Raw genomic sequence first — 26,838 nt, 5'->3', positions numbered from 1 at the left:
AAAATTATATAATTTTTTTTCTATGAGCTACTGGATCAAGCTCCCTATAACATTAAAAATTTTGATAAACACTCATTGTATAACTCTTCCATACTTTTAAAATTATTTTCCTATTGCTAGACATAAACATTAGCTGCATTTTAACATTATATTTAATACTCTGATGAGCATTATTGTCCATAAACTTCATATTTCAAGATATTTCTTTAGAAGAAATTTCTAGAAAGAAACTACTAAATCAATGGGTATGGACATTTTTAAGCGTGACGTTATACACCATCAAATGGTTTGCTAAAATGGCCAAACCCATTCGGATTCACAGAAGCAGTACAAAACAGCGAGCATCACATTTTAAGAGAGAGACTGGCCAACGGAAAAGCCTCTACAGAAAACAAACATTACATGCAAGTGATTGCTGGAAGTGCATGGAAAGTTTACCTGAAGACAAGAGTGGACATGTTAGATATTTTAAAATATCTGTCATGTGGACGATATTATGATAACAGTACCATGATGAAGAGGAGGCAAACTCCGGTGTGATTGCAGAGAGCAATGATAAAATATCACTAGCTACTGTTCACTGAGAGTTAGCTGTGTGCCAGGCACTGTGCTGAGCCCTTTAGCTGGCAGCTGTTAAGTCTTTACTTTACAGATAAATAACTAAAACTTCAAAGGTTTAGTCACTTACCAGTGTCACAGAGATAATTAATAGCAGATCCAGTATTCATAAATCCAGGTTGCTGTGATTGTGAAGGTCATGTTTTTACCCACTACACCAAGGCTTCCCAAACTTTTCCACCAAAATGAGCCTCATGGTAGAGAAGAGGGCAAGCCAGTCCTTGGGCTATGCGGAGTATAGACAGACTAGCCCTCCATAAGTAAGTGAATCCCTGAAGCTTTTGTTCTTTTCTCAAAAAAATCTATGCACATTTTTGCAACTGCTATGGAAAACAGTATGATACGTCCTCCAAAAAATTAAAAATAGGATTATCATATGATCCAGCAATCTCATTTCTGCATGTAGATCCAAAAGAATTGAAGAAGAGTCTTGAAGAGATATCTGTACACCCACACTCATATCAGTATTATTCACATTAGGCAAATGGTGGAAGGAGCCCAAGTGCCCATCAATGGGTGAATGGAAAAACAAAATGTGGTGTGTATATATATGTACACTGGAATATTATTCAGCTTTTAAAAGGAAGGAAGTTCTGGCACATGATACAACATGGGTGAATCTTAAGAGCATTATGCTAAGTGAAATGAGCCAGGCACAAAAAGACAGATTCTGTTGGATTCCAGGTACATGAGGTATCTGAAGTAGTCAAATGCATAGAACCAGAAAGTAGAATATGGTTACCAGGGGCTGGAGGGTGACGGGAGGTAAGCTGTTGTTTAATGGGTGCAGAATTTCAGTTTTGCAAGATGAAAAAGTTCCGTAAATCTATTTCACAACAGTGTGAATATAATTAACATAACTGAACTGTACAATTGAAAATGATAAGGATGGTAAATTTTACATTACGTGTTTTTACTGCAATAAAAATATCTAGGAATATTTTTGTATTGTATTTGATTTGTATATTTATCATAACAATATTTTCCCCCAACATCCCAATAAAGATGATCCTCTAGGAAGATGTGCAATTTTTATCTTGTAGCTTTGTATGTCCCTGCGTATCATGTGCCCAGTTTCAGAAGCATTACTTGGCATTATACTTCCAAGGAACCTAAACTCAACATTATCCATGGAGTTCTGTAGTTTTTATATTTTTATCAGGAAAAATAATTAGCTATTGTCTTTCTGATTTTAATTTCATTGACTTTGGCTCTTATCTTTATATTTTCCTTCTGGCTACTTTGGGTTTAATTTGTTTTCCCTTTTCTATATTCTTAAGGTGAAACCTTAGATTATTAATTTGAGATCTTCCTTCTCTTCTAGTATATGCATTTAAACATACAAATTTCTTTTTAAGCATTTATTTAACTGCATCCTATAATTTTTGACATATTGTGGGGTTTTTTTTTCTTTAGTTCAAAATATATTCTAATTTTCATTGTGATTTATACTTTCTCCCATGGGTTATTTAGAGTGTGTAGTTTAATTCCCAAGTATTTTAGGGTTTTCTAGAGGCCTTTCTGTTACTAATTTCTGCTTTTAATTCCCTAGGGTCAGAGAATTTATTTTGTAGGATTGCCATCCTCTTAAACTTTTTTGACATTTGTTTTATGGCCCAGAATTTAGTCCATCTTGATGAATTCCATGTGCACTTAAAAAAGAATGTATACTCTGCTGTTGTTGGATATAACGTTCTCATTGGTCAAGTTGGCCAACTATTTCTCCCTTCAGCTCTTGTCACGTTTTGCCTCATGTATTTTGAAGCTCTGTATTAGGTGCACATATATTTACGATTATTTTCTCTTGATAAATTGCCTCCTTTATCATCATATATTGTCCATTTTTATTCCTGGTAATAATCCTTGTTCTGAAATCCTACTTAGTCTAATGTAAATACGGCCACTCCAGCTTTCTTTTGATTAGTGCTTGCATGGTATGTATTCATCCTTTTACTTTTCCTTTATTTTTGTATTTATATTGAGAGGGGTCTACTTGTATCCAGCAAGCTGGACCTTGCTTTTTTAATTCAGTGTGACAGCCTATACTTGTAATTGGAGTGCTTAGATCATTTAAGTTTAATGTAATTATCAACATGGTATATTTGAAAGTTGTTAAGAGAGTAAATCATATGAGCCGTCCTCACAAGGAGAAAAACAATTTTGTGTGTATTTCTATATGGAATCATAAATGTTAACTAAACTTGTTGTGGTAATCATTTCACAATACATGTAAGTCAAGGCATCATGCTGTACACCTTAAACTGACACAGCACTGTAGATTATTTACCAATACAACTGTAAAAAAAAAAAAGAAATGAAAAAATATCAGTGTGGTTAGATGTAAATATACCATCTTGCATTTGTTTTACAATTATCCCATATAGACTTTGTTCCTTTCCTCCTATCTTATTTTGGATTGGATTTTTTTAATATTCCATTTTATCTTCAGTCTTGGCTCATTAACTACATCTCTGTTTTCATAGTTTTCATCTTCCTTTTTATCATTGTCACTCTTTTAGCTGTACCTCTCAGGCTCACCATATACAACCTCAATTTATCTCAGCCCATTTTCAGACAACATTGTACAACTTCACCTATGAACCTGCCAACAGCACACATCCACTCTGCACCGCCAACCTTTTGTGCCTTGTTGTAACACATTTCACTCCTACGTGTTATAAACCCCGTGGTACATTGCTATTAATTTTGCTTTAAGCACTTTTTAAATGAGAAAAATGGGTTTTATATCTACCCACATATTTATGATTCCTGATACTCTTTAGTCTTTACATAAATCTGATAGAAATTTCCTTCTGCCTGAAGACATTCTGCTATCGTATCTTCGAGTTCAGGCCCACAGAGAATGAATTCTCTCAGATACTGATGATCTGAAAAAAGTCTTCACCTCGCCTTCATTCTTGAAAGATATTTTTGATGGACCTAGGCTTTTAAATTCCAAGAATTAAAAAAAAAATACTTGAAGAGTTTGTTCTATTATTGTATTAGTTTGCTAGGGCTATCATACAGCTTACCACAGCCTGGGTGCCTTAAGCAACAGCATTTTGTTTGCTCACAGTCTGGAGGCTGGAGGTCCAAGATCAAGGTGCCGCAGGGTTGGTTTCTTCTGAGGCCTTGCTCCTTGGCTTGCGATGGCCACCTGCACCCTGTGTCCTCAAGGTCTTCCCTCTGCACATGTTTATGTCCTTATCTCCTCCTCTTATAAGGACATGTGTCATATTGGATGAAGCCATATGACCTCATTTTAACTTAATTACCTCTTTAAAGACTCATCTCCAAATACAGTCACATTCTAAGGTGCTGGGGATTTGGACTTCAACATATGAATCTGGGGGTATACATTCAGCCCATAACAATTATTTCCTTACCTTCGATCTTCTGTATGTAATCTCTTTTTCCTCTAGCTGCTTTTAAGATTTTCTCTTTATCATTGTTTTTCAGCAATTTGGTTGGAATGTGTCTTGGTTTTTTGTCTTTTCTTTTCTTTTTTTTTTTCTCTCTGTTTACCCTTCTTGGAGCTTGTTGAGATTTTTAAATCGAACGTTAATACTTTTTATAAAAATTTCAAATACGCCAGGCATTATTTCTTCAGTATTTTTCTGCTCCCTCATCCCCTATACATTCTCCTCTCCTTCTCAAAGTTCACATATGCTAAAGCATTTTGTCTTATTCCCCAGGTCACAGATGGTTTCCTCATCCTTTCAGTCCTTTTCAGTGTGTACTTAACTTACCTTTAAATAGTCCCTATGGCTTTGTTTTCAACCCCTCTGCTTTCCGCTAGCAAATATTTTATTTCCTCGCTCGCTATCTGTGACCACTCGGCACCCCACACCCCTAAAGTGAGGACTTCCCTCTTACTATGCATCTTGGAGACCATATTAGAATGTCAATCCGTACAAAGGAAGATTGGATTTATTTTCTTTTCACTTCATTGCACTCAGTCCAACAAGGATTGAATTGTTGAGTCCACCCAGACAGCCCACAAAGAGGGTGGGGTGTTAAAACAAAAAAAGAAGCAAAAGCAAAGAATGCCAAAGGCTGGCATGTTTCAACCGTCCTCACCCATCCCCTCAGATGCTCTAAAGATGAAACCAAGGAACAAAAGGAGCATCTGGCACCTGATGACTGGGAGCCGAATTCAGGAACATCCTATCAATTACGCAAAGGACAAATTCAGGAAATAAAGAACTGGAGACTTGGAGTAAATGTTTCATTATTGGTCATGATGATCAAAAGATGATGGTTAAAACACACGCGCACACGCGCGCGCGCACACACACACACACTCGGACTGCATCCCACTGCCGCAGGGCCCCCGAACCCCGGCTGGGGTATCGCACCACGTCCTGCAGCCCACGCTCCACCCAAGACGGCCCTTCATGGGAATTCTACTGCCTGTTTTTAACTTCCCTCAAGGCGGTGCCCGGATGCTCACTGTGAAGAAAAGCCGAGGACTTGACCTGGGCTGGGTTGCAATGTCTGTGAGTCCTTCTCCATCCATCTCCCTTTCCTAACCTCTCTCCTTGTCTCCCCTCTCCCACCCCATCGTTGTTCCCCTGAAACAAATAGGATGGCTTCACTGGTCAATTCTTTACAAGTACAAACACCGAAAGCAGAGGAAACGCCCCTGGCCACCCCCCTCCCCCCAAACCCCAGTGCTGGGAGAGCAGCCAGCGGCGGGCCAGGCTGCTTCGGGAACTGCGGAGCTGCTGGAGTTGTCCGGCCGTTCTGGAAACTTCTTTGCCTCTGGGCTTTACCTGGAGGCCTCTTCCTTCAGCTCCTTGTTTTTCCGAACCTCCTCCGCGTGCTTGTCCTGGGAGGAGAGGGAGGGGAAAGGGCAGGTCACACCAGCTTCCCGAGGATAAAGGGAGACCGAGGGGCAGGAGAGCCGAAGGCAAGAGTGGCCACCACTGGAAGTGAAGAGCAGGGTCTGCAGAGGCGTCCTGAGAAGGGGAGGAAGGTGGCAGGTGAGCCTGGCAGGAGGCAGGTGTGGCCCAAGGGAGCGGGTTGACTGGGGCCAGCCTCCCTGCGGGACCCACCTGGCAGGGACCACCCGCCTCTGCCGCCCTCACCTGGCGGCCTGGGGGTTGCACATGACACTGCTTGACTTAATGTAAGCTCAGGACAGCTTGTGCCGGAACAGACAAGCTTCACTGCAGGCGGCCCCTCCACACAGGCGGCTGGTCTGCCCTTGTGTGGCTGGTCCACCTCCTTATCGAGAGTTGTCTTAAACCCCTTGATGAAAGATGAGGGCTTGTAAAGTATAGATCGACTGAAGACTTTTTAGAAATGTCCAGCTCCACAAAGTGGCCTTTCTTCCAAGTGTGGTAAGAGAATCCTCTTTTATTTCCCAGAATCATCAAACCAAAAGATGGGATCCGACTTCAAAGGCCCATCAGCTGTGTGACCTTGACCCGCTCACTTCACTGATCAGGCTCAGTTCTCTGATCTTTAAGGTAGGGGGCAGGTATAGCTCAGTGGTAGAGTGCCTGCTTAGCATGCACAAGGTCCTAAGTTCAGTCCCCAGTACCTCCATCAAAAAACAAATAAAGAGAGGATCAAAAATGGAAAACTCTTTGACCTCTAGAGTTCTGTGATTTTGGTGTTCACTTCAAGGGCTTATCTCAGTCTGCCTTACATCCCTGCTCATCGCGAGTACATCTGGGTCCTCTGTCGGACCCTGGCTTCCTTGCAGGGAGGGAGCACACCTTTTCTCTTTATATATCCCAGTTCCTCAGATGAGACCTTGCACATAATAGGTGCTCAGTAAATTCTGTCTCTGCCAGAGGCTGGCATCCATCAGGATATTATCACATCCTGGTATCAAGAATCCATTTGGAGGAAGCCCACGGAGGCAGTCCAGGTGCCCAGGGTATACCTTAAACTAAAGACCTGTCCCTAGAGAGGCCCTAGAACTTTCCTTGGCCCTCAGGAAATTGTGGGGGATGGTACTTCTTGGATAGTGGTTCTCAGCCTTGCCAAACATCAGCATGACCTGAGAAGCTGGTTAGCCTGAGGTCCTCAGACTCCATCCCTAGAGTGCCAGGACTGGTAGGTCTGTGGTCAGGTCCAAGTACCTGTAGTTTTAAACTTTGTATTCGATGAGTCTGGTGTAGATGGTCAGTGACTCACACAAATACTGACATGGAGGTGTTACTAAAGGTGACCCTGGCCGGGGGCAAGGCAGAAACCACACACTTCTCTGTCATCCCACTTTCTGCCTTCATCAGTGGGCAAAGGTGAAGGGGGGATCAGGATCCTACAGGAGTGATGCCCACCCCGGTATCTTCCCTGAAGCCTTGCTTCTTTGAGGCTTATCTCACCTCCAAAGCTCTTACTCCAGACCGTGGGCCTTCCCAGTCTCTCCAGCTAGAAATCTGCCTCTGTCCCCAGGTCCACTGGGCAGAACCCTGGGTTTCTGGACTCCCTTTCCTTGGCCTCCAGTGGCCCCTCTGACAAAGGGCCAGCAGGACGATTGTGGGCTGGTCTCCCTGAAACAAGCACTGAAAGCACCTGGACCCACGTCCAAAGAACTGGGTCACTGTCCCAGCTCTACTGCTTAGTGGCTGTGTGACCCTGGGCAAGTCATTTGACCTTCTCCAACATGGTTTCCTCGTCAGTAAAACAAGGATAGCATTTGTCCTGCTTCCTCATGGACTTCTAGTGAAAATAGGCATGTGGAGACATAAAAGCACTTTGCAGTCCTTCAAATCCCATATCATGGCTCTGGACTCAATATTTCTCTTGGGTTTTAGCCAGGACCCATCCTACTCCAATCCCAGATGTTTTTCCTGCAAGAGTTTGCTCCTGGCTATCCCTTACTAACTGGCAAAGCCTGAAATCAGACCCAGAACACTTCCCTCCCGTCTGATACTTGATGGAGACGTTGCTGTCCCTAGAAGGATGGAGACGAGGAGTGGAGGGGCTGCCACATGCTGGCCAGCTACAGGGCCTACGGAACATCTAGATCCCCTGCAAAGAAACCAGATCTTTCTAGTAGCTTTGCCAAGGGCCTGAGACACTAGGTGGATGGGCAGGAAGGAGCGGGGACCACGCTGCTCACCATGGGACGAGGCCACCGATCGGGTCCTGGGAGTCACCGCGCAGCAGGCGGCGCCTGGAAATAAAACACAGAGCTGGAGCTCTCCCAGGAGCTGCAGGAGAAACTGGGGCAGCCATGAGACTCGGGAAATGAGGCCAGCGTGTTCTCAGCAGAACAGGCTGTTGTTATTCTGCTGACACGTGGGACTAACCTCAGTCCCTCATGTTTCTCATATTTAGGTGACACCATTTGGTTTATTGACAAAAGGCAGAGTATTCGAAAGACCAGTGACTCACTCTGTCCATATCAAGAGGTTTGGAGAGAATCGTGTTTCTGGCTCAGTGGGCAACTCAGCCCATCATGCCCTTGGCTTAGAGCCAGGAGCTCAAGTCAGCATCTTTCGGTAAACCAAATCGGTCCATTCAAGGATGAAGCCGAGAATGTACAACTGCGTGCTCGCCCCTACTCCCCTGCATTAGGCAGGCTTCCTCTACAAGATAAGAGGTCTCGTCTCCCTCCATCATCCTTTTACGTCCCCCAGGGAATTCAGCTCAGTTCATGTTTCTTGCCTATGACTTTCCAGATCCCTTGGAACTCTCTGAGGATCTAGCCTAACAGAAATACTGCCACTCCTGCCTGAGGCTGCTCGCTCCCTGAAATGATACGCATGCCCATTATACTTGCCGTGGAAGGAAGAGCGTGTCCCGGAGCCTCCTCCCCGGTCCCAGACCGCTTACCTTCTCTTGCAGCCGTTCCAACATGGCAGCAAGGTGGGCCTCCCTGTTCTCCTTATTGGATTCCATCTTCTGGGCCAGCTTCTCCTTGGCCATCTTGATGAAGTTGTTGTTTTCCTCGATGGCTTTCTGGATCACCTCCCGCTCATGTTCCCGCTTCTCTGCCAGGTGCTTCAGGAGCTCGGCTTCCTGATACTAGGGGAGCACGAAGGGACAGAGAGGCCCTTGAATGTGGGCGTGCCCGGGTGTACTTTTACCATCATGACGTGAGAGCTCCACACCCAGAACACACGCTTCCTTGAGCCTGGTTCCTGGCCCGTTGGTCGGAAGCAAGGACAATCCCTGGATTCTCCCACTGTACCCTCCGTCCTCTTTTTCTCATTGCCATCATTCATTCACTCATTCATTCATTCTTAATTCATTCATTCACAAATACTAAGTGACCAGACTCTATGTACCAGGCACTATTCTTGCAACTTGGAGGGCAAAAATGTCTAGTAGAGATAAGGCATAGATAAATAACTCTAACCAAAGCTAGCGTGTGTCGTGCCTTGAGAGGGAGAAAAGACATGCTGTAGGAACTCCAGGGTGATCATTTTCTGCTTCAAAGATGAAGAAAAGCTTACACAGAAATGGCATAAGAGCTGGGCTGTGAGAATCAATAGAAAGCATGGAAGGCACGCCGAGAGGTGAAGGTATACCACAGCATGACCTTCTCCCCGCTCCCCCCGTCAGGGACCCCTTTCCTCGGTGGTCTAGCCTTTCCCTAAATCCTTAGTGTTTGTCAGTGTCTTACCTCGTCACTGTACATATAAAGTCGCCTCTTAGAGGTGTGTCACACAGTGCCTCATCCTCCTAACCGAACTGTAAGCACCTAGAAATTTGGGGCTTTTATTCCTTTGTTGCCCTCAGTGGTGCCTCATTCTCTGCCCTGCATCTGGGAGGTGCTACCTGAATATCTGAGGTTGGTGGCGACCTGACCCCAGCTCAGAGCCACCACCTGTCTTCTCCAACCCCTGCCCCCTCACACTCAGAGGTAGGAAAGAAAGGACGGCATTTACCTTCCTTCTCTCCTCGGCTGCTTCCAGTTTCTTCTGGATTTCCTCCAGCGATGGGTCTCGCCTCCTGGGTAGGGAGGCATTGAACTCGGGCACCCCATCAAAGGAGGGTGGCTTCAGGATGACTTCAAAGGACTGGCCCGAGGTGCATTTGTTCAGCTCGATGACTTCCATGTCAGAAATGACACACCAGTTCAGGTCCACTGTGTCTGCTGCAGAGGGCAGGAGAGGGGCTGCTCAATCCCCGAAGACCCTGTGGGCCCCCATGAAGCATGCACACATGCGTACATCTGTGGGAAGTCTGGGGTCCCCAAGGCAAACCAATGCTAGGGTTCTGGGTCTGTCCTGAACATGGCACCGAAGGTCACTGGGCTTAGATGGGGCTGAAGGTGTTGGCAGCCACGGTAAGGTCTCAGACTTTAAGAGCAGGGAGCCCAGGGTATGGGATTCCTAATAATGACTGTAGCAACTGCTTTTGCTTTTGCTTTTGCCACAAGGTTCCTCCCAGTGTCGAGCTCTTGTTCAAATTGGCCACAGTGATGCATTTACTCGCCACCCACCGCCCGTCCACTCCTGGACCCCTGCCCGTCTGATGGCTCAGCCTGTGGACACCTCTCCCCTGCTCCCTCCTACCCTGCTCTCTTCTTTCTCTCCAGTCAGCACTGTCTTTCCGCTGGCTTTCATCTTTCCTCCTACACTGTCTCCCACACCAGCCTAAACAGAAGAAACAATCTCAGGTAACCCGAGCACTCTCATCTCTCATTTCCAGACCAAACCCGTCCTTTCCTTTTAAGCCCCAGGAAATTAAGAGGTGACCTGTTCCCCGACTCCCCACCCCAAACACGATGTGGCCATTCAGAGTTCCCTGCCAGTATCCTGGGACCCTGAGCCTCCTTGGGTAGCCACAGGTGGAAGTCCTCTTCCCACCTCTGCACCCGCTTAGACCATTGTCGACCCTTCACTGAGAAGACCTTGAACCGGGGCATCTGGTGGTGTCCACCATGACTGTCCTGTCTCCTAATCTAGGCGTCCCCAAGGTCAAGCTCTCTGCCTACTTCACCTCTGCGTCCTGCAGTGCATCCGTTTGTTACACGAATGAACAAAAGCTGAGATCAAGTGCACTCTGCAGGGGGTCTGACTCAGACCCCCACCTGCTGTCTAGCCCCCCAGGCTGCAGCCCACGCCTGCCTTCGCTTGGTGCTTAGACCCTCAGAATCAGCAGCACTGGTTTTACTGGCTCTGGGGAAGAAAACATGGCATGGGGAGGAGATGTTTAGGAAACTGGGGTGGCGGAGCTGGGCTCATGGACACAAGCACGGGGAGCCCTCCTCCCTGACGCTGCCAACTGTGACCCTCACGTACCTTCATATTTATAGGATGACTTATTCAGGGGATCGGACAGGAAACAGGAACAGAACAAGGACACCAGCGGGAGCTCCTTCATCTTCTCTTTGTAGGCTGTGGGGACACCCGACAGGTGAAGGTGGCGACCCCCTTCTAGACCCAGAAGCCAGCATCCAGGTGACTCTGGGTGCATGAGGAGCCAGAGGTCTCTGGGCTCCACAGAGGTGCCCAGACCCCACGTTGGCTTGGGGTCCAGTCCCCGTTGCCCTGAGCGGCTCTGTTGAGGATCCCTGTGTGTGATTTGGACCCATCCTGTCCACCTTTGAGAACTGAGCCTTCCAGAGCACCCAGAGGACACTATCTTCTCCCCAGCACAGTCTCCCTTTTAGTACTGAATGCAAAATGCCGGCAGGTGCAGACCCCAAACACCAGTGCCCTCCCCCAGACTGGCACCTGGGACCTCTCCCTCTGTCTCCCAGCACGTGCCACAGATAATCCGCTCCCTTCGCTCCAGGACACAGGAAATCCACACTCCATTCTATTCAAAGTACTTGGCAGTGCTTCCCTGAGGATAAAGCAGCCCACTACCCTCCCCGTGGTCCTGCCCCTCCCTGGACAGCAAGGTCAGGCTGTGAGCCTCCCCTGACCTCCCCAGTGCCATGGTCAAAGCCAGCAGGGCTGGTGTCCATGAGGCCTGGAGGAGTCCCCTATCCTGCCTCTCTGTGTCTGGGGAGGATTTGGAAACCGGGGAGGTCACGCTGATGTGTTGAGTCCAGCACACCCTCTCCCAGACCCTGGCGTGTGCTCCTGCCAATACCCCCAACCCTGCCCTGAACTCTCCCCTCATTTCCTTTCCCAAATTAAAAACATGATTAACTGCAAAAACAATACATGGATATTGTGAAAACTTTTATATTTTTAAAAAAAGTTATAGGGGTAATTTTAGAAGGTAATTAGGTTTATTTATTTATTTTAAATGGGGGGGTGGACTGGGGATTGAACCCAGGACCTCGTGCATGCTAAGCATGTGCTCTACCACTGAGCTATACCCTCCTCCCTTGTAAAAACCTTTTTTTAAAACACACACACAGATGAATAAAAGGAATAAAAGCTCTGCTGTGATCCCACCTGCCGTCTAGAAATAACCTCTTTTAACCCTTAGGTGTATTTCCAGCCACCTTTTCTCTTTCCTGTGGGTATGGGAGTCCCTACATGTGTGCACAGAAATGCCCTCTGTGGCGGCACACACCACATCAACAATTTGATACCTACCAGCCAGGGTCATGTTTTCTGGAATGTGAGAGCTGAGTCCAAGTGAAAATCAGGGTAGGTCTGCCACCAGCTCAGGACACTGTCACGAATCCGAGAAACAGAGCATTTTAGCTGACAGGTTATTCACATGAGGAAGGTCTTTATACAACTGGTGGGTGGCGGGGAGTCTCAGGAGGTCCCTTACCTGCTCTCACTTCAAAGCCAACCTTCCCTTCCCCAAACATGGACACCCTGTCGTCCACATCACCCCGATCAAGTCCAGTTTCCATGCACTGATGAGAGTTTTCTAACTGGCTTCCCAAACTCAAGAGTACCAAACACAGGTTTCCACAAACTGAACGTATCAGTGGGTGTTCATCTGTCTCCCTGTGTGGCTCAGTGGCCTGGCCCAGAGTGCAGTTTAGGGTGAGAGACAAACCTTAAGTCAGAATCGACTGGGAAGTGTTTGCAAAATAACTGTGTCCCTGACGTTCCCCCTGCACCCACCCTGGCCCTTCCTGCTCAGACTGTTCTGGTAGAGACGGCAGGGAGGGCATTGCCGGGGGAACAGCGCCTGCAACAGTCAGGGTGAGAAAGCTTGGTGCCTGTGGGGTCTCAAGCTGGTTGGTGCTGGACCAGAAGGTGTGGAGGAGGTAAAACAGGAGAGGCAGGGAGAGAGCAGGCTGGGGAGTGCCTGGGGGACAGTAGGTGGCAGGGCGCTACTGAAAGCTACTATTGTGGAGTGAGGACTAGTCAGCGGCGAGCAGTCCTCATGGGAACCACTTGGTCCTTGGCCGCTGTGATGGTTAATTTCTGTGTCAACTTGACTAGGCTAAGGGACACTCGGATAGCTGGTAAGCATCATCCTTGGGTGTGGGGGTGTCTCTGGGAGAGATGAGCGTTTGAGTTGAGAGCCGGAGCAAAGAAAATGGCCTTTCCCGATGCAGTGGGCATCACCCAATCTGCTGAGGGCCGGACTAGAACAAAAAGGTGGAGAAGCTGAGATTTTTCTCTCTCTGCTTAAGCTGGGACATCAGTCCTCTCCTGCCCTCAGACATGGGAGCTCCTGATACTCCAGCCTTCAGACTTGGACCTGGATTCCACCACTGGCCTCCCTGGACCTCCAGCTGTAGACAGCTGATTTGGGGGACTTAGCCTCCATAACTGCATGAGTCAACCCTTCACAATAAATCTCTCTATGCATCCTATTGGTCTGTTTCTCTGGAGAACCCTGACTAATAAAATAAAAGCTTGGTGGTCGCTGTGCCAGCAGAGGGTGACATGAAGTCACAGCTTCACTGCCTGTAACCCCACAAGGCAGAGGGACTCTGGGACTAACTTAGAACCCCCTTCCTTCCTTACTGAGGTGTTTCCCCCCAGGGACCACTGTCTGTGCTGGCTGGGGAGCAGCAGGGCAGCCAAGGGGTGCAGTGGGCTCAGCTCTGGCTTTAGGGCTGGACCGGGGTGGAGTCACACACAGACTTCCTCTCTCTCGCTGCTGTCACTAGTCACTTGACACGTCCGACCTCGCTCTCCCCATCTTAATTCTGCAGAGTTGTTCAAATTAAACAAGAAAAGCATGTGTGAAGCATCCAGCAAAATGGAGTGCTGAATGAATATCAGTTTCCTTTTCTCAGCCTTTTCCATCGGGAGAGCGACCCGGTACCACACACACCTGCTTCTGAGTCATCACCAGCCCTGCAGGTAAGGACTGTCATCCCCACTTGCAGATGAGGATGCTCAGAGGGTTTGTGTGGCTTGCTCAGGGTCACGCAGCTAGAAAGGAAAAGAGCCAGGTCACTCGGCCTGAAAGGATTCTGTTCCCTGCAGCATCTCTGTGATCTCCTTGTGCTTTGGAGCCAGAGGCTCCTGCCACGCACCCCCTGATACAGCACAATGAGCCTCTCTCCTCCGAGTCAAGCTGGTCCTGGCACTGCCAGTGAGTCCCTGCACAGGGAGGTGGGCTGAGTGCCTGGATGCGACTCAGTCGACTCCTTGGTCCTGAGTCTCCATTCTACTCCATCTCCCACTCACAGCCAGGCTCTTGGGACGACTGGCAGAGTGAATGAGCCCTTGCCAGGAGAAGGTGTGACCTCAGACATTAACCTAGTTAATGGATCAGAAACGGGGGCCCAGATAGGAAAGAGGAGGCAGAGAAAGACACCCTGAGAAAGAAGGGGGTGGGGCTGGGCTTTTTCTGTAGGAGTAGGTCCGTGGAGTTGGGGACAATGCCCCTCAGTCTGAGCTGGGAATGATCATTAAGACCCTACACTTGTGGAGCACTTGACAGATTACAGTCTCTGTTCCCTACATTAGCCCAGTTGATCCTTGCAGGAGGCTGAGCTAGGCTGACAAGACAGGCATCACCAGCGTTGCTTTCAGATGAAGAACCTGTGGCTCAGAGATGTTAAGACTCTTGGCTAAGGTCACACAGCTAGCTGGTGGTAGAGCTGGTAGGATCCAGGTCTTCTGACTTATAAGCTCTTTCCTTGTGGCCAGGGGAGGGAATCAATGCTAACTGATGTTTCTTCCATGGTCCTGGGGACTCAGGGAAAGCCAGTCTGGCCTGAGGATATGATTTAATAAAAAATATATACCAAGTCCTTTCCACTTGTCAATGGAAGATATGCTAGGACTTTTCAGAGCAGGAGGAACCAGGTAGAGAACACAGGTCAGAGAGGCATGGAAGGAAGACGGGACAAGGAAGAGGAGACATCCTAGCGATGGGCACAGGTATGGGATTTGCAACTGAGAACTCTCAGTTTCACAGGGTTGGAATCTGCATCATTAAAATGTGTACTTATAGAGCATCTACTACGTGACAAATGCTTTCACTTTAATTTTCACCATAATCTTGTGATGTAGGAATTACTATCCCTGTTTTATAGAGGTGTGAACTGTGGCTCCAAGAGGCTAAGTGGCATTTCCAAGGTCACTCAGTATAGGCGGGAATGGCATCCCTCAATAATTTATGCCCACGTCCCAATCCCTGCAATTTGGTAATGTGATTTTATTTGGAAAGGGTCTTTGCAGATTTAATTAAGTTAAGGGTGTCAAGATGAGACCATTCTGTATTATCTGGGTGGCACCAAAGTCCAATGACAAGTGTCCTTATAAAAAACATACAGGGGAAAGATACACGGAGAAAAGAAGGCCATGTAAAGATGGAGGCAAGGGTTGGAGTGATGCTGCCACCAGCCAAGGCAAGCCTGGAGCACCGGAAGCTGGAAGAGGCAAGGAAGGATCCTCCCCTAGAGTCTTTGGAGGAGTGTGGCCTTGCTGACGCCTTCATTTTTGGACTTCTGGACACCTGAACTGTGAGCAAATGAATTCTTGTTGTTTGAAGCCACTGAGTCTGTGGTGATTTGTTATAGCAGCCACAGAAGACTGATACACTCAATAAGGGACAGAGTCTAGGTTCAAATCCATGATTCATTCACTGGATCTCAGCCAACCAGTGTCTATACACAGTCTGATTTTTTTCCTCCAGATAATCTATGTATGTGTACCTGCAGGTACATGGTACCCTTATAAGTCCTCATGCCAATAGTCACATCATTTCTAAAATGTCCTGCTTTGCACACAATCCCACACAACCAACAACTGTCCCTTCCATAATGCCAATATGCTCCTCCCTATGGACTAGAGATTCAGAGGTCACACTGAACTGGTGGCAGAGATGGGACCAAGCCTCTGGATTCCTGCCTTTTCCCTTCATACTGATCCCTTCTCTCCTCCCACACACCAGGAACAGCCCACATGGGGGCCACAGGGGTAGTCACTGGGGACAGGGATGCAGAAGGACTTCTTTTACAAGACCAGCAATGACGACCTGTGCCCCCAGGCTTTCTATAATGTAGCTGATGGCCAGGGGTGACAGAAGAGCACCCAGCTACGGATGCCACGTGGCTGTTTACTAGGTGCACGCCTGACCTCCCAAGGCATCTCTGACCACCCACGTCGCCCAGGAGAGCAAGCATTTTATTTGTCACTGCAGGCACTGCCCAGATATTGCCATCGGGATGTGCCAAAACCCACGTGGACTATTTTTGACAGAAAAGAAGCTAATGCACATCCAAATGGTTTGAATAGAGTGGTCCCTAGCAAGGGCGTTCAGAGACAGCATAGGAGCCCTGGCACAGAATCAGGGCATGGAAGCACTGAGTTCTGACCCGGGTCCTTTAACCACAAGCAGCACTTTAGTTCATGCCAATTATCAGTCTTTTATTAAAAGTCCTGTTGAAGTTACAACATTCATCTGCAATGAGCTGCATGAGCTCTCTAAACGTCATGGAATCATATCATGTCTGTGCGGTAACCCTGGTGATTTCATACTAATCAGAAGGCTCTGATTGGCAGCCAAGTGTCTTATTTGGTTGTTTTTTTTCCAAAGGAGATAAATTATTTTTTCATGATGTGGTTTTCATTCTTCCTCCAGCATTTATTGAATATTTAATTCTGTGCCAAGCCCTCAGCTAGGTCCTAGAATAACCACAAGGGTTTTCCAATAGTGAAAAAATAAAATGGGTCCCTTGGGTGGGAATTTGGAGCTTCTGGAAATTTCTGCTAGCCTTTGGCAGTTCTCCAGCAGTAATGAGGACCGTGTTATAAAGAGAGAAAGAGTAGATATTAGAGCACAGCCAAAAGGGGACTGTTGGAGTCACAGATAGACCTTAAGCAAAGCAGAATGTAGTTGTGCCTTCCTATCCATGGGAGATGGGTTCCAGGACCCCCACGGATACCAAAATCCACGGTGCTCAAGTCCCTTATGTTAAAAGCTGTGAGGCAGTCTGCCCTCCATGTCCTTGAGTGCACATCCCGCAGATCCTGAGGGCTGGCTGTCGTGTGACCTCAACTGATTTTGGGGAACTGGCATTTGTCTGATCACACCTGTCCTGAGGTTTGCATCCTAGGGGAAGCGATGGTGGGAGCCCTGGTCAAGAGAAACTTCCAGACGGTAGCTCACAGGCTGAGACATGCAGCTTCGTTTCCTTGCAATGGTGCTTCTAGGAAATAAGGAGGTGTCACCTGTTGGCAAAGGCAGAGCTCGGGTGGCCTGAGTCTGAAAGCCGCTCCTAGTTGTAACAACCACACTGAGAGGCAAGCCAGGGGAGAAAAGTTAAGTCTAGAAAACTGACAGCCCCGGATAATCCACAGTGATGGCACTTTCTGGCCTGATTTTATCTTCCATTCAGTATAGATGGAAGAATCAACATTAGAAGTAAAAAGTCAGAGGCATGGACTTCCCCGTAGGGGCATAGGACAGGGTGCAAGGGGTCGGGACTCAGTATTGTGTGAGGTCCTGGGGTCAAAGCACTTGAAGTACCAGCACATAGAACAATAATCTTGTAATCTTACTCTTGGTCACAACAGGAATATTCTGTAGTGCTTCACAGTTTACCAGGTACTTTCAAAGGCATATATATACATATATGCATTTTATCTGTAATGTTTTAATTACAAATACATTAACATCATATTTCAGAACATCTACGTGACAGAGAAAAGGAAACAAACCCTTGTCATCTTGCTACTTTTTGCTACTGGCATTTCCTTCTAGTTTTTGTCTATGCCTATTATTTTTTACATAATTGTGACCTGTGAATCATTTCATTCTCTCCAAATCTTATCAAATAGATACTATTATACCCATTTTTCAGATGATCAGTTTAGGCAACTTGATTTGCCTAAAGTCATATAAGTAAAAAATGATAAAGATGGTATTTAAATCAAAGTCTTCTTATCAAAGTTCCATGGTACTTCCTCATACCCAAGGCCAAGTGGAAAAGTAAGCAAGATGATTGATTGATTGCCTAGGGCATGTGGTTGAAGGACACGTAAAGGCTCACCTGCCCCAAATCTGCCTCCCAACCACGGGTGGCCCAGTCTCACCACTAAACCTTCTTTTGCATCAAGGATTGCCTGAGAAAGTCCCTGTTAAAATATACACACAGGACCTACAAGTGTAATAAATTAGATCATTTTCATATCATCAGAGAACAAGCAATAGATCTGCAAACATTTCCAGGGGTCAAATTCTCTGCTCATAAATGGCAAGAGCCATGGAAATCTTTAGCGTTTCTGTTTCACACCCTTTTTCAGATGAGGAGACAGAGGGTCCAGGAGGTCCAGTGTCTTTCCCAAGATTAAGCTGGAGGAGCAGAACCTGGTTTCTGGCCCCACATTTAGCTACATTAAAGGGAGTCTCTTCTCTTTTGCAATATCACTCTTATTTCCTTGATCTTTCACTCTTCTCCAACACTTGGTAAGTTTTACATTTCGTTTTTATTTTTAAGTTAAAATCATTTATATCTACAAGCATGCCTCAGAGACATCGTGGGTTCAATTCTAGACCACCACAATAAAGCAAGTCACGTGAATCTTTTGGTTTCTCAGTGAATATAAAAGTTGTAGACTTATAATCTATTAAGTGTTCAATAGCATTATGTCTAAAAAATGCACATGCCATAATTAAAATATTTATTATAAAAATGATAATTACCCATCATCTGTCAACACAGGGTTGCCACAAACCTTCAGTTTGTAAAAAACGTGGCATCTGTGAAATGCAATAAAACGAGGTATGCGTGTATGTTTCATTATATGAAGAATGAAACAGTATCTAATGGTTGTCTTTCTGTGGGGTAAGAGGTTCAGCATACTTTTACTTTCTCTCCCTACAAACCTGATTTTATCACAATGACTTAGATTTTCAGTTCTGGATTACCATTATTGTTTTCTTGCTTATATTATTCATTCAGCAAACATTTACTGAGAACCTGATATATGCAAGGCAAGGTACTAAGAAGAAATACAATAATTGAATTTAATAGGCCTATTCCTTGGCCTCAAGATGTTTGACATTCACACTCAGCTTTTTAAACGTGTTGATTATAATTAGATGATGACTCTAAATTCTAGTGTTTTCTTTCTTGGTGATCATTATCAATACCATATTTATTTTCCTTTAATTTAACAAAAAATTGATGAGTTAGATTACTTCTGGAGTAATTTTTTTCCCCAGGAAAGGTTCATGATATCCTGTTGAGTCCTTGCATATCTGGTTTGGTGGCAGGTGCGTGAAACAGACAGACCTGTCCCGGCATCAATAGTCCAATTGTGTTTGTGCCGTCAGCAGACAGAGCCTGTCCACCTGTTTCCACATACTCAGACTGAACCTTGCTCCCTACCTGGTCTGGAGTTCTGGGTACTGACATCCAAATGATCCACTGGAACTCTGCCCCCTGCCCATCCCCTCCTCCACTGGATCTTTCACTCCTGAGTATGCGCTCAGCTCCTGTCTCTGGATTCACATTCACCGCTTTGTCCTCTGAACTCCCGGGTTCCCTGTGCCCAGTCATAAATTAGGTCAACCACCCCGGACTCCTGCTCCTTCCGATCTCGTTCTGTCCTCCTGCCTCCCCCAATCCATCGTTGGCATCAGGACTCTAAGAGAATAGACACATGGTGATGAGTTTGAACTGATGGAAAAGCGAACTTTGCTGGGGAAGCAGAACAGGTGTGCTAAGGGAAGACAGGGGTAGTGTACCTGTATCTCTGTGTCTTCCTGTCTTCCACATGGGACTAAAAATGTAAAACCTGAAAAATGCTTCTTAAAATGTCAGGGGAGATTTTTTTTTTTCGGTCCTTACTCTTCCCCAAAGAAACACAGAAGAATAAACCTTTTTCCAAGACTAACACATCTCTAAACATGGCAAATTCTAATTTAATAAGCAAATAAATTAAATTATACATGATACATGTTCATTTCCCAAGTCAGAAAAGAAAGAGGGGGGTGGTGGGTAGTGGGGAAGGAGAGAGCTTGGTTCCCTAGAGGCCATTATAAAAATTACATTTTGCAGGTTTTAGAATTTTCCCCCAAATTTCTATCCTCCTCTCCACCAAAAAATGTCTCATCTGTATCTACCTATGATTTCAAAATCTCTAGGAATTCTGTATTTCCAAATGATAGTCTCCAGGTAGGTAGGAAATAATATAAAGATATCAAGGGGGTCTGGAGAAAGGATCTTAGAATTTTAGGAAAAATTAAGCCTTTCTTTGGTTATGATCTTGACTTTTTAAATACCCAATTATTTAAAATCAAGAACACAAAAATCTGAATTTTCCCCTTCTGGACGGTTGGTTTAATAGACACTCGCCTCTCTCTTTAGCTCTCTCTTACCTTCCTTCTTTGCTGTGTCCCTCTTTCCTGTCTTACTCTCTGGGTCTCAGTTTATCAGTCTTTATTGCTCTATTTTAAATCTTGCCAGGCAGCCTGCTTCTCCCCCACAGGGCAAATGTGGTTAAAAGTGGCTTAGTTGGATGAGAAAAGGCAGCCAACCTTGCTTGGCCCCAGGACTTCTATTATTGAGCCAAAATGAAACCCAAATATTAAGCAAGAAATGCAAGACACTCACTCCTGCTACCCCACCACCAACAGTATGTCTGTTCAACACTCTGCTCAGGAGACACAATATTAGATCAGACTTCTCTGTCTTTGATGGGTCCTTTAGAACAAAGGTCCTTTAGAACATCTCCCTAAAGAGATGTAGTTTTCCATTTAAAACAACACTTGGATTTGGGGCATATATTTTATACCTGGAACACTTATTAACAAAGCAGTTCTCTTTGTCCAGAAGTTCACAGTCTGTGACATGGATGGACCTCGAAGATAATCTGCTAAGTGAAATAAGCCAGTCACAAAAAGACAAATACTGTGTGACTCCACTTAGATGAGGCATCTAGAGTGGTCAGACTCATAGAAACAAAAGTAGAACGGGGGTTGCCAGGGGCTGGAGGGTGGGAAGAACGGGGAGTGATTGTTTAGTGGGAATAGATTTCAGATTTTCAGTTTGGGAAAACGAAAAACTTCTGGAGATGGATGACGGCGATGGTAGTGCAACAATGTGAATTTACTTAATATCACTGAACTCTACACTTTAAAATGGTTAAAAAATTTCATGTTATATGTATTTTACCATGAGGAAAACTACTTTTAAATTATAAATGAAGTTCACAGGCTAGTAAGAGCTATCCATAGGCTTATGGTCTTATGGTTAGAAAACGTAATTAGAGGTCACTTAGCCCAAAGTTTATCAATCCTTTTACTTACTGGAACCGACAATAAAGAATGACATTTTATATCGTGATCCAGTATGCATTTGTCATGATACTGACATGTGTATGTATATACATACATACACACATGCATATACCTAGACATACATACACACATATAAAACTGAAATATAAACATAAATATATAGATATAGTCATATTTATACATATAACAATATAAAATATATTTATAAATATATATTCATATTTAACATGAATAAAAATATATAAGTAAAAAATAGCATAGGAAACATTATTTGCTATACTATATAGAACGCATTTTGACTTTTTTCTGCTCTATTTTATCTCATTTTATTAAAAAAATACCAGTGACAACCCACAAAATTCATTTCACAATCCACTAATAGGTCTCAATCTGCAGTTTGAAAACCACTAATCTAGACCAGTCTCCAACACGGTGCAGAAATCTCCTCTATAGCTACCCTACTGGGTGGTCATCCAACTTCTGCTTGGATGCCATCAGTGGTGGGGAACTCACTCCCTACAGTGCTCTGTGGTGGATCCATCCAGCAGTTAAATATCCTTGCCCACTCCTAACCTGCTCCAGGGGTGGCCTGGGTGGAGCTGGGGATCCCAAAAGGGCTGGCACCTGCTAACAGGTGCTTCAGGACTGGTGATGAGAAGTGGGCTTCAAGGAGGGGTGGAAGCATAGTTCCCAGTAGCCAGGCGGGGGAGTGGGGCGAGCTGAGGAGAGGGGGTCTGGCTGGCCCTGAGGGGTGGGGCAGGGTCTCCGGACGACCCTAGCTTCACTCTGTGAAGCCACTGATCACACCTTTCCCCAGCTCGCTCCAGCATGACCATTATTTCCTCATCTGAAGGATGATCTCATCCCCCTGGCACCCCAACTCTCCGCCTCTGGGAGATGTGTCCTCCCCCTCCAGGGGGCCGCAGCCTCAGTGGAGACAGATTCCCCATGTTCCCTCTCAACCTCCCACCCACCCCGCAGGACTCCAGCAGGCCACCTCTGGCCATCCCTGCCTACACTTCTCTTGGTCTTGAGACACAGGGGTATCCCTGCCCTGGGTATCTGGACACGTGCAGCCTGAATATTTCCAAGCCGCCCAAGGGGATCCCAGGGACCTGCCCTTTTCAGGACAATGCGATTCCTCCACACCTGACTGTGTCTTCCTGAGAAGAATAAGACAAAGACAGCACCACCGCGTGGGGACAGAGCTGACCACTGGCTGTCAGATCCCGGGGTCCCGGGGAAGAGGCGAGGACAGTGCCTAGACTTCTGGTGAGTGCGGTGGGCTGAGCGTGGAGGGGTCTGGCTGGGCCACAGACAGGGACCAGGGTGTGGCAGTTATGGGTCCCCGCAGTTTGCAGCTTTACAGCCATACAGCCAGCCAGCCCTGCCCAGGTAGGACCAGGCTGACCTCAGGGCGGGGCGGGGCGAGGAAGAGGCAGTGATCTCATTGTCCTTAGCACCAAGAGAAAAAAAAGTAACCCAGTGCAGACAGGGGAGAAAGCAAAGGATGCTGTGAACGGGAAAGGGAGACAGAGCAGCTGTGGCTGAGAAAGGAAATGGAAAACACAGGGCAGCGACTAGCTTGAAAGGGCTCTGGGGGTCAGCGCCACTCCAGGGGAAGCCGGACTTTGAACAATACCTTTCTCCCTCAGCAACAAGATATTTTTATGCAGAAAGAACTCACTGTGACATCAGACCTGAGAGAAACTCTGGCAGTTCCCGCCCGTCCTCTGTCTCCTGAGCTCCAGAAAAGAAGAAATACCTTGAGCCCACCTTCAGCCCTCTGCCAAGCACCATCCTTTTCGCCTCGCCCCAGTTTACCCTAGGATTTGACAAAGTTTAATTGATTGAGTGAAACCAAAAGGCAACACAATAGGTGCCAGAACCCTCGCTTTTCTTCCCTGCAGCTGCTGGTTTGTGTTTTGTTGTGTTTTGTATTTCCCCTTTTGTCTGAAAAGCCTCGAATAATTTGCATTCCATTTCTACTTACCTGCAGTCTGGTTAGAAGCGAGCTGCTCCCTTCTTCACTCCCTCAATTAGTGGTACCCTGGGCTTCTCTCCACATCAGCACCACTGCTCAGCTCTCGTCATGACATCACCTCCGAGCTCCGTGATTGGCCAACAGCGGGTTGCTTGGCAATTGGACAGTCTCCTCTGGCGGAGCAAGGATTGCCAGAGTGAGTAACTCTTAGCAGGCCGGGGAGTAGAAGATGATGTCAGACAAATAGCTTGCTGTCCGTGCTGCCTCTGGAGCTCGGGAGCTGGAGGGTGGGGACGAAGAAAGGAAGAGGGAGTGGTACGAGAAGGCGGAGGCGAGGGCCCTACTTGCAAGCTGCGCTGCCCAGCGAAGAGAGAGCACCTGGACGGGGGGATGATGAATGATTGCCAGCATCTGTAGCTCTTCCAGACCTGGGGGTGGGAGAATATGGAATCTAGAGGAGAAATCAGAAAGAACAGATGATCCCTAAAAATAGCTCCCCGGAGGGCTTGGTGCCTGTTTTCAGCTCTGTCAGAAGGGCTGGTGGGTTTGAACAGTGAGTCAGAAGAGGAGGGGCTGCAGGCATCCCAGCCCGCAGAGCTGGTGAGGGCGCGGCACAGGGGTCCAAGGAGGGCAGAGCTTTCTCTCCATCTGGCTGGGGTGTGGGCCACGTGGCCAGTGCTGGTGGGTCCTCACAGCTCCCCAAACCACCTGGGCCTCCCAGAGGGAGGGAGACTGTGACTGAAGCTGAGGGTCACCACCAACCCAGTGACTCCTAAATAAGGTGGAACTGTACAGTGGGGTGATGGGTCATCTGTGGTGGCTTCTCTGGTTCCTCCGCGAACCAGAGCAAGGAGCCGGACACAGCCTTCTCAGCCTGCCCACCCTCAGCCAGTTGACTGGAGATGGCAAAGCCAGGCAGCTAGGGGTGTGCAGGCCTGTGGAGCCCTCCAGCACGCTGCTCCCCAGCAAAGCCTCCCAGGGCGGGCCCTCCATCCCCACACCCCCATGGCAGGTACAGACCAATCCACCACCCAGCCTCGCCTCACCCCCCTTTTTTTGGGGGGACTGGATTTTTGTTATAAAATATATATATTTTGTGATAAAATATATATAACATCAGATTTACCATTTTGACCATTTTTAAGTGGACAGTTTGGTGGCATTAAGTTCCTTCCCAATTTTGTGCTACCATCACCATCCCCATCTCTAGAATTTTTTACCTTCCCAAACCGAAACTCTGTCTCTGTTAAACAATAGCACCCTTTTCCCTCTCCCCACAAACCCCAGTAACCTCCAATCTATTTTTTGTCTCAACGAGTTTGCCTGTTCTAGCAAACTCATTACCGCATGTATTACCTCGTGCAGGTGGAATCATACACTCTTGTCCTTCAGTCTCTGGCTGACTGCACTTAACATAATGTCCTCAAGGGCCGTCCACATGGTAGCCTGTGTCTGAATTCCATCGCTTCTCCCTTTTAAAGGAGGGTTTGTTCAACCCCCATCAATCTTATGGACCCTGACTTTCTACCACCACAGCCCTGCTAACTGAGAATCCACGTAATGAGAAAAAGTTACCTTGAATTCAGCCCATGGTTGGAAATTAGTGTTTCTGACTACAAAAGCACCAACTAGCCTTCATCTGCACGTCAAAGTGACCGCACGTGTAAGACATGGTGTGCTCATCCCACAGGTGGGCTGCGGAAAAGGCAGTTCTCAGGCCCTGGCACTGTTCCCCGGGCTGCACCCCACAGCTGGGACCCGCTGGTCGGCATCTCACCTCCATGGCCCTGTGCTGTTCTCCAGGGGGTCCCATGTGGATGTATGTCTCCAAACCCCCCACTTACGTCAGGAGGGGAGAGCACTCAAGAGGCTGCCCCACTCAGGCCACCCACGCCCGGGGTGGGTGGGCCAAGCAAGCAGAGTAACGAATGCCCCCTGACAGCCTTTGGGTCTTCAAAGCTCACTTCCACTGGTTCTCTCGTGTAACCCTCCAGCAGTGCTGCCAGGGCAGCAGGACGGACGGATCTCTTCTGTGAACGACACGTTTGTGTTAGTGCATGCTACATGCCACTAACCCAGCGCCCTGGGACCCCACGCTGGCCCATCTCAGAGGGAATGGGGGGTGCCGAGGGACACCTAAATGGTCCCCTCAACGTGCAGACACGGAGGCCACACTGCGTACCAGGCTGGGAACCGGAATCCAAGCCAACCTGAACTGCGTGGCCGCCTCTGCAGTCAAGGGAGCCTCTCTCCCCTCCCCCCGGTCTCTTTCCTCTTCCCTCCCAGCCCTGAGAAGCCCGGAGCGCCACAAATCTGCCGGCTCTGAAAAGTGAGGGGAGGCGGGTGGAGACAGTGAGTTGCCATGGTGACGGCAGCCAATGAGAGGTCCTCTGCTGCTAGGGGAGGGAGCGCTCTGAGAACCCCGGACTGACTGATAAGGGGGTGGGGCTGGGACAAGGAAGTGGGCGACAGGAGAGCAGAGATAAGGCGAGGGGCGGGGGAGGGAAGTGGAGAGGGCTGCTCATTTCTAGAATTATCTAACCACCGTTTGAGAACTAAGCTGTGATGGGATATATAAATATATTTACCATGGTGTGCCGCCATCCATCTCCAGAACTTTTCATCTTCCCAAACTGAAACTTCGTGCCCATTAAACAAGAACTCCCCTCTCCCTCTCCTCCTAACCCCTGGGAATACATAATCCGTAAATCTCACAACAGCCTTGTGAGAAAGGAACCCACACAAAAGGGACCCCCTTTATAAAAGGAACAGAGTCAGAGAGGAAAGGTAACTTACAGACATGCTAGCTGGTAAGCGGTGAGACCTGGATTTGAACTTGGGGGAGTGGGGAGGGGGTAACCTGTTATCGGGAAAAGGAAGAGTAGATAGAAACACTGCCCCTGGAACCTTCCTGGGGGGAAAGTCCCAGGGCCGCCTCCCTGCGGGGACATCAGGCATTATTCCCAGGAACATTGTTCCGGTGATGGAACAAAGAGAGAAACACGGTTCTGTAAGAAAACGTGCCGAGCATCAAGTCCAAAGGATAAAGGGCAAGGAGGGAAATCAGCAAGGTCAAAGTGGGGGGCTCAGGGAGTGGGTGGTGACCAGGGAACAGATGGAGGGGAAGGCAGCTGGGCTGCCGGCGCCTCACACCTCAGTGTCCAGAGCTGCCCTGAGTGTCACTGAGAAAGATGGGCGAGCAGAGGCTGTCCCTGGACCTGCGGGGTCTGCTGTGGGTTGAGACGGCTGTTGTGATCAATCCATGCAGATGCAGCAGCTGGTCATTGGTCAAAGGGACCTGGGCCCACGATGTGTGCAGATCTGCGACTCTGCTCTGCTGCTGCCATCTTCCACTGTGGCAGTGGCGCTGGGACTGGGACGGGCACGTGCAGCCACCCCCTGAATCCCCAGGTGCTCCCTGGCAGCACCGTGAGGACCCCATTCAGGCACCTCTCCCAAGGGTGGAAACGTGGCCGTCTAACGTGTGGGAACGGGGCGCTACATCCCCCTGGGGATGTGAAGTGGGGAAAGAAGCACAGCAAAGATGACTGATTACCCAGAAACCGGGAGTCCAAGGGCAGTCCTGCTCGATGACTCACCAGGAACTCACACGCACAGCCCTGAGGGCACAGAGAAGCCTGCCCAGTCCCCAAGGGCCCCCCCATCACAGAGGTGGTTCCACCATA

General features: G+C 47.5%; 1 protein-coding gene across 4 annotated transcripts; it reads right to left on the bottom strand.

The window, feature by feature from the left end:
• Window positions 1-4,832: 4,832 nt before the first annotated feature.
• Window positions 4,833-23,263, bottom strand: STMN4 (stathmin 4). Of its 4 annotated transcripts, XM_032470863.1 has the most exons (8): window positions 23,162-23,263; window positions 12,087-12,165; window positions 10,833-10,928; window positions 10,104-10,184; window positions 9,474-9,682; window positions 8,416-8,607; window positions 7,700-7,753; window positions 4,839-5,449 (listed from the first exon to the last, which is right to left on the bottom strand). In XM_032470863.1, the coding sequence occupies exons 2-7, from the start codon at window positions 12,097-12,099 to the stop codon at window positions 7,733-7,735; spliced, it is 612 nt and encodes a 203-aa protein (XP_032326754.1). In that variant the 5' UTR covers window positions 12,100-12,165; window positions 23,162-23,263; the 3' UTR covers window positions 4,839-5,449; window positions 7,700-7,732. The 4 variants fall into 4 exon arrangements, with proteins under 4 accessions (XP_006194064.1, XP_032326754.1, XP_014422565.1 ...); XM_014567079.2 differs by lacking the exon at window positions 7,700-7,753 and having other exon boundaries at window positions 23,162-23,262; XM_032470862.1 differs by lacking the exons at window positions 7,700-7,753; window positions 23,162-23,263 and adding an exon at window positions 13,741-13,832.
• Between the last annotated feature and the right edge of the window lie 3,575 nt (window positions 23,264-26,838).

The sequence above is a fragment of the Camelus ferus genome, chromosome 31, assembly GCF_009834535.1.
Source record: "Camelus ferus isolate YT-003-E chromosome 31, BCGSAC_Cfer_1.0, whole genome shotgun sequence".
Classification (NCBI taxonomy): domain Eukaryota; kingdom Metazoa; phylum Chordata; class Mammalia; order Artiodactyla; family Camelidae; genus Camelus; species Camelus ferus.
Note: the sequence above shows the minus strand (reverse complement) of the source record. Positions and strands in the feature narration are given on the sequence as shown.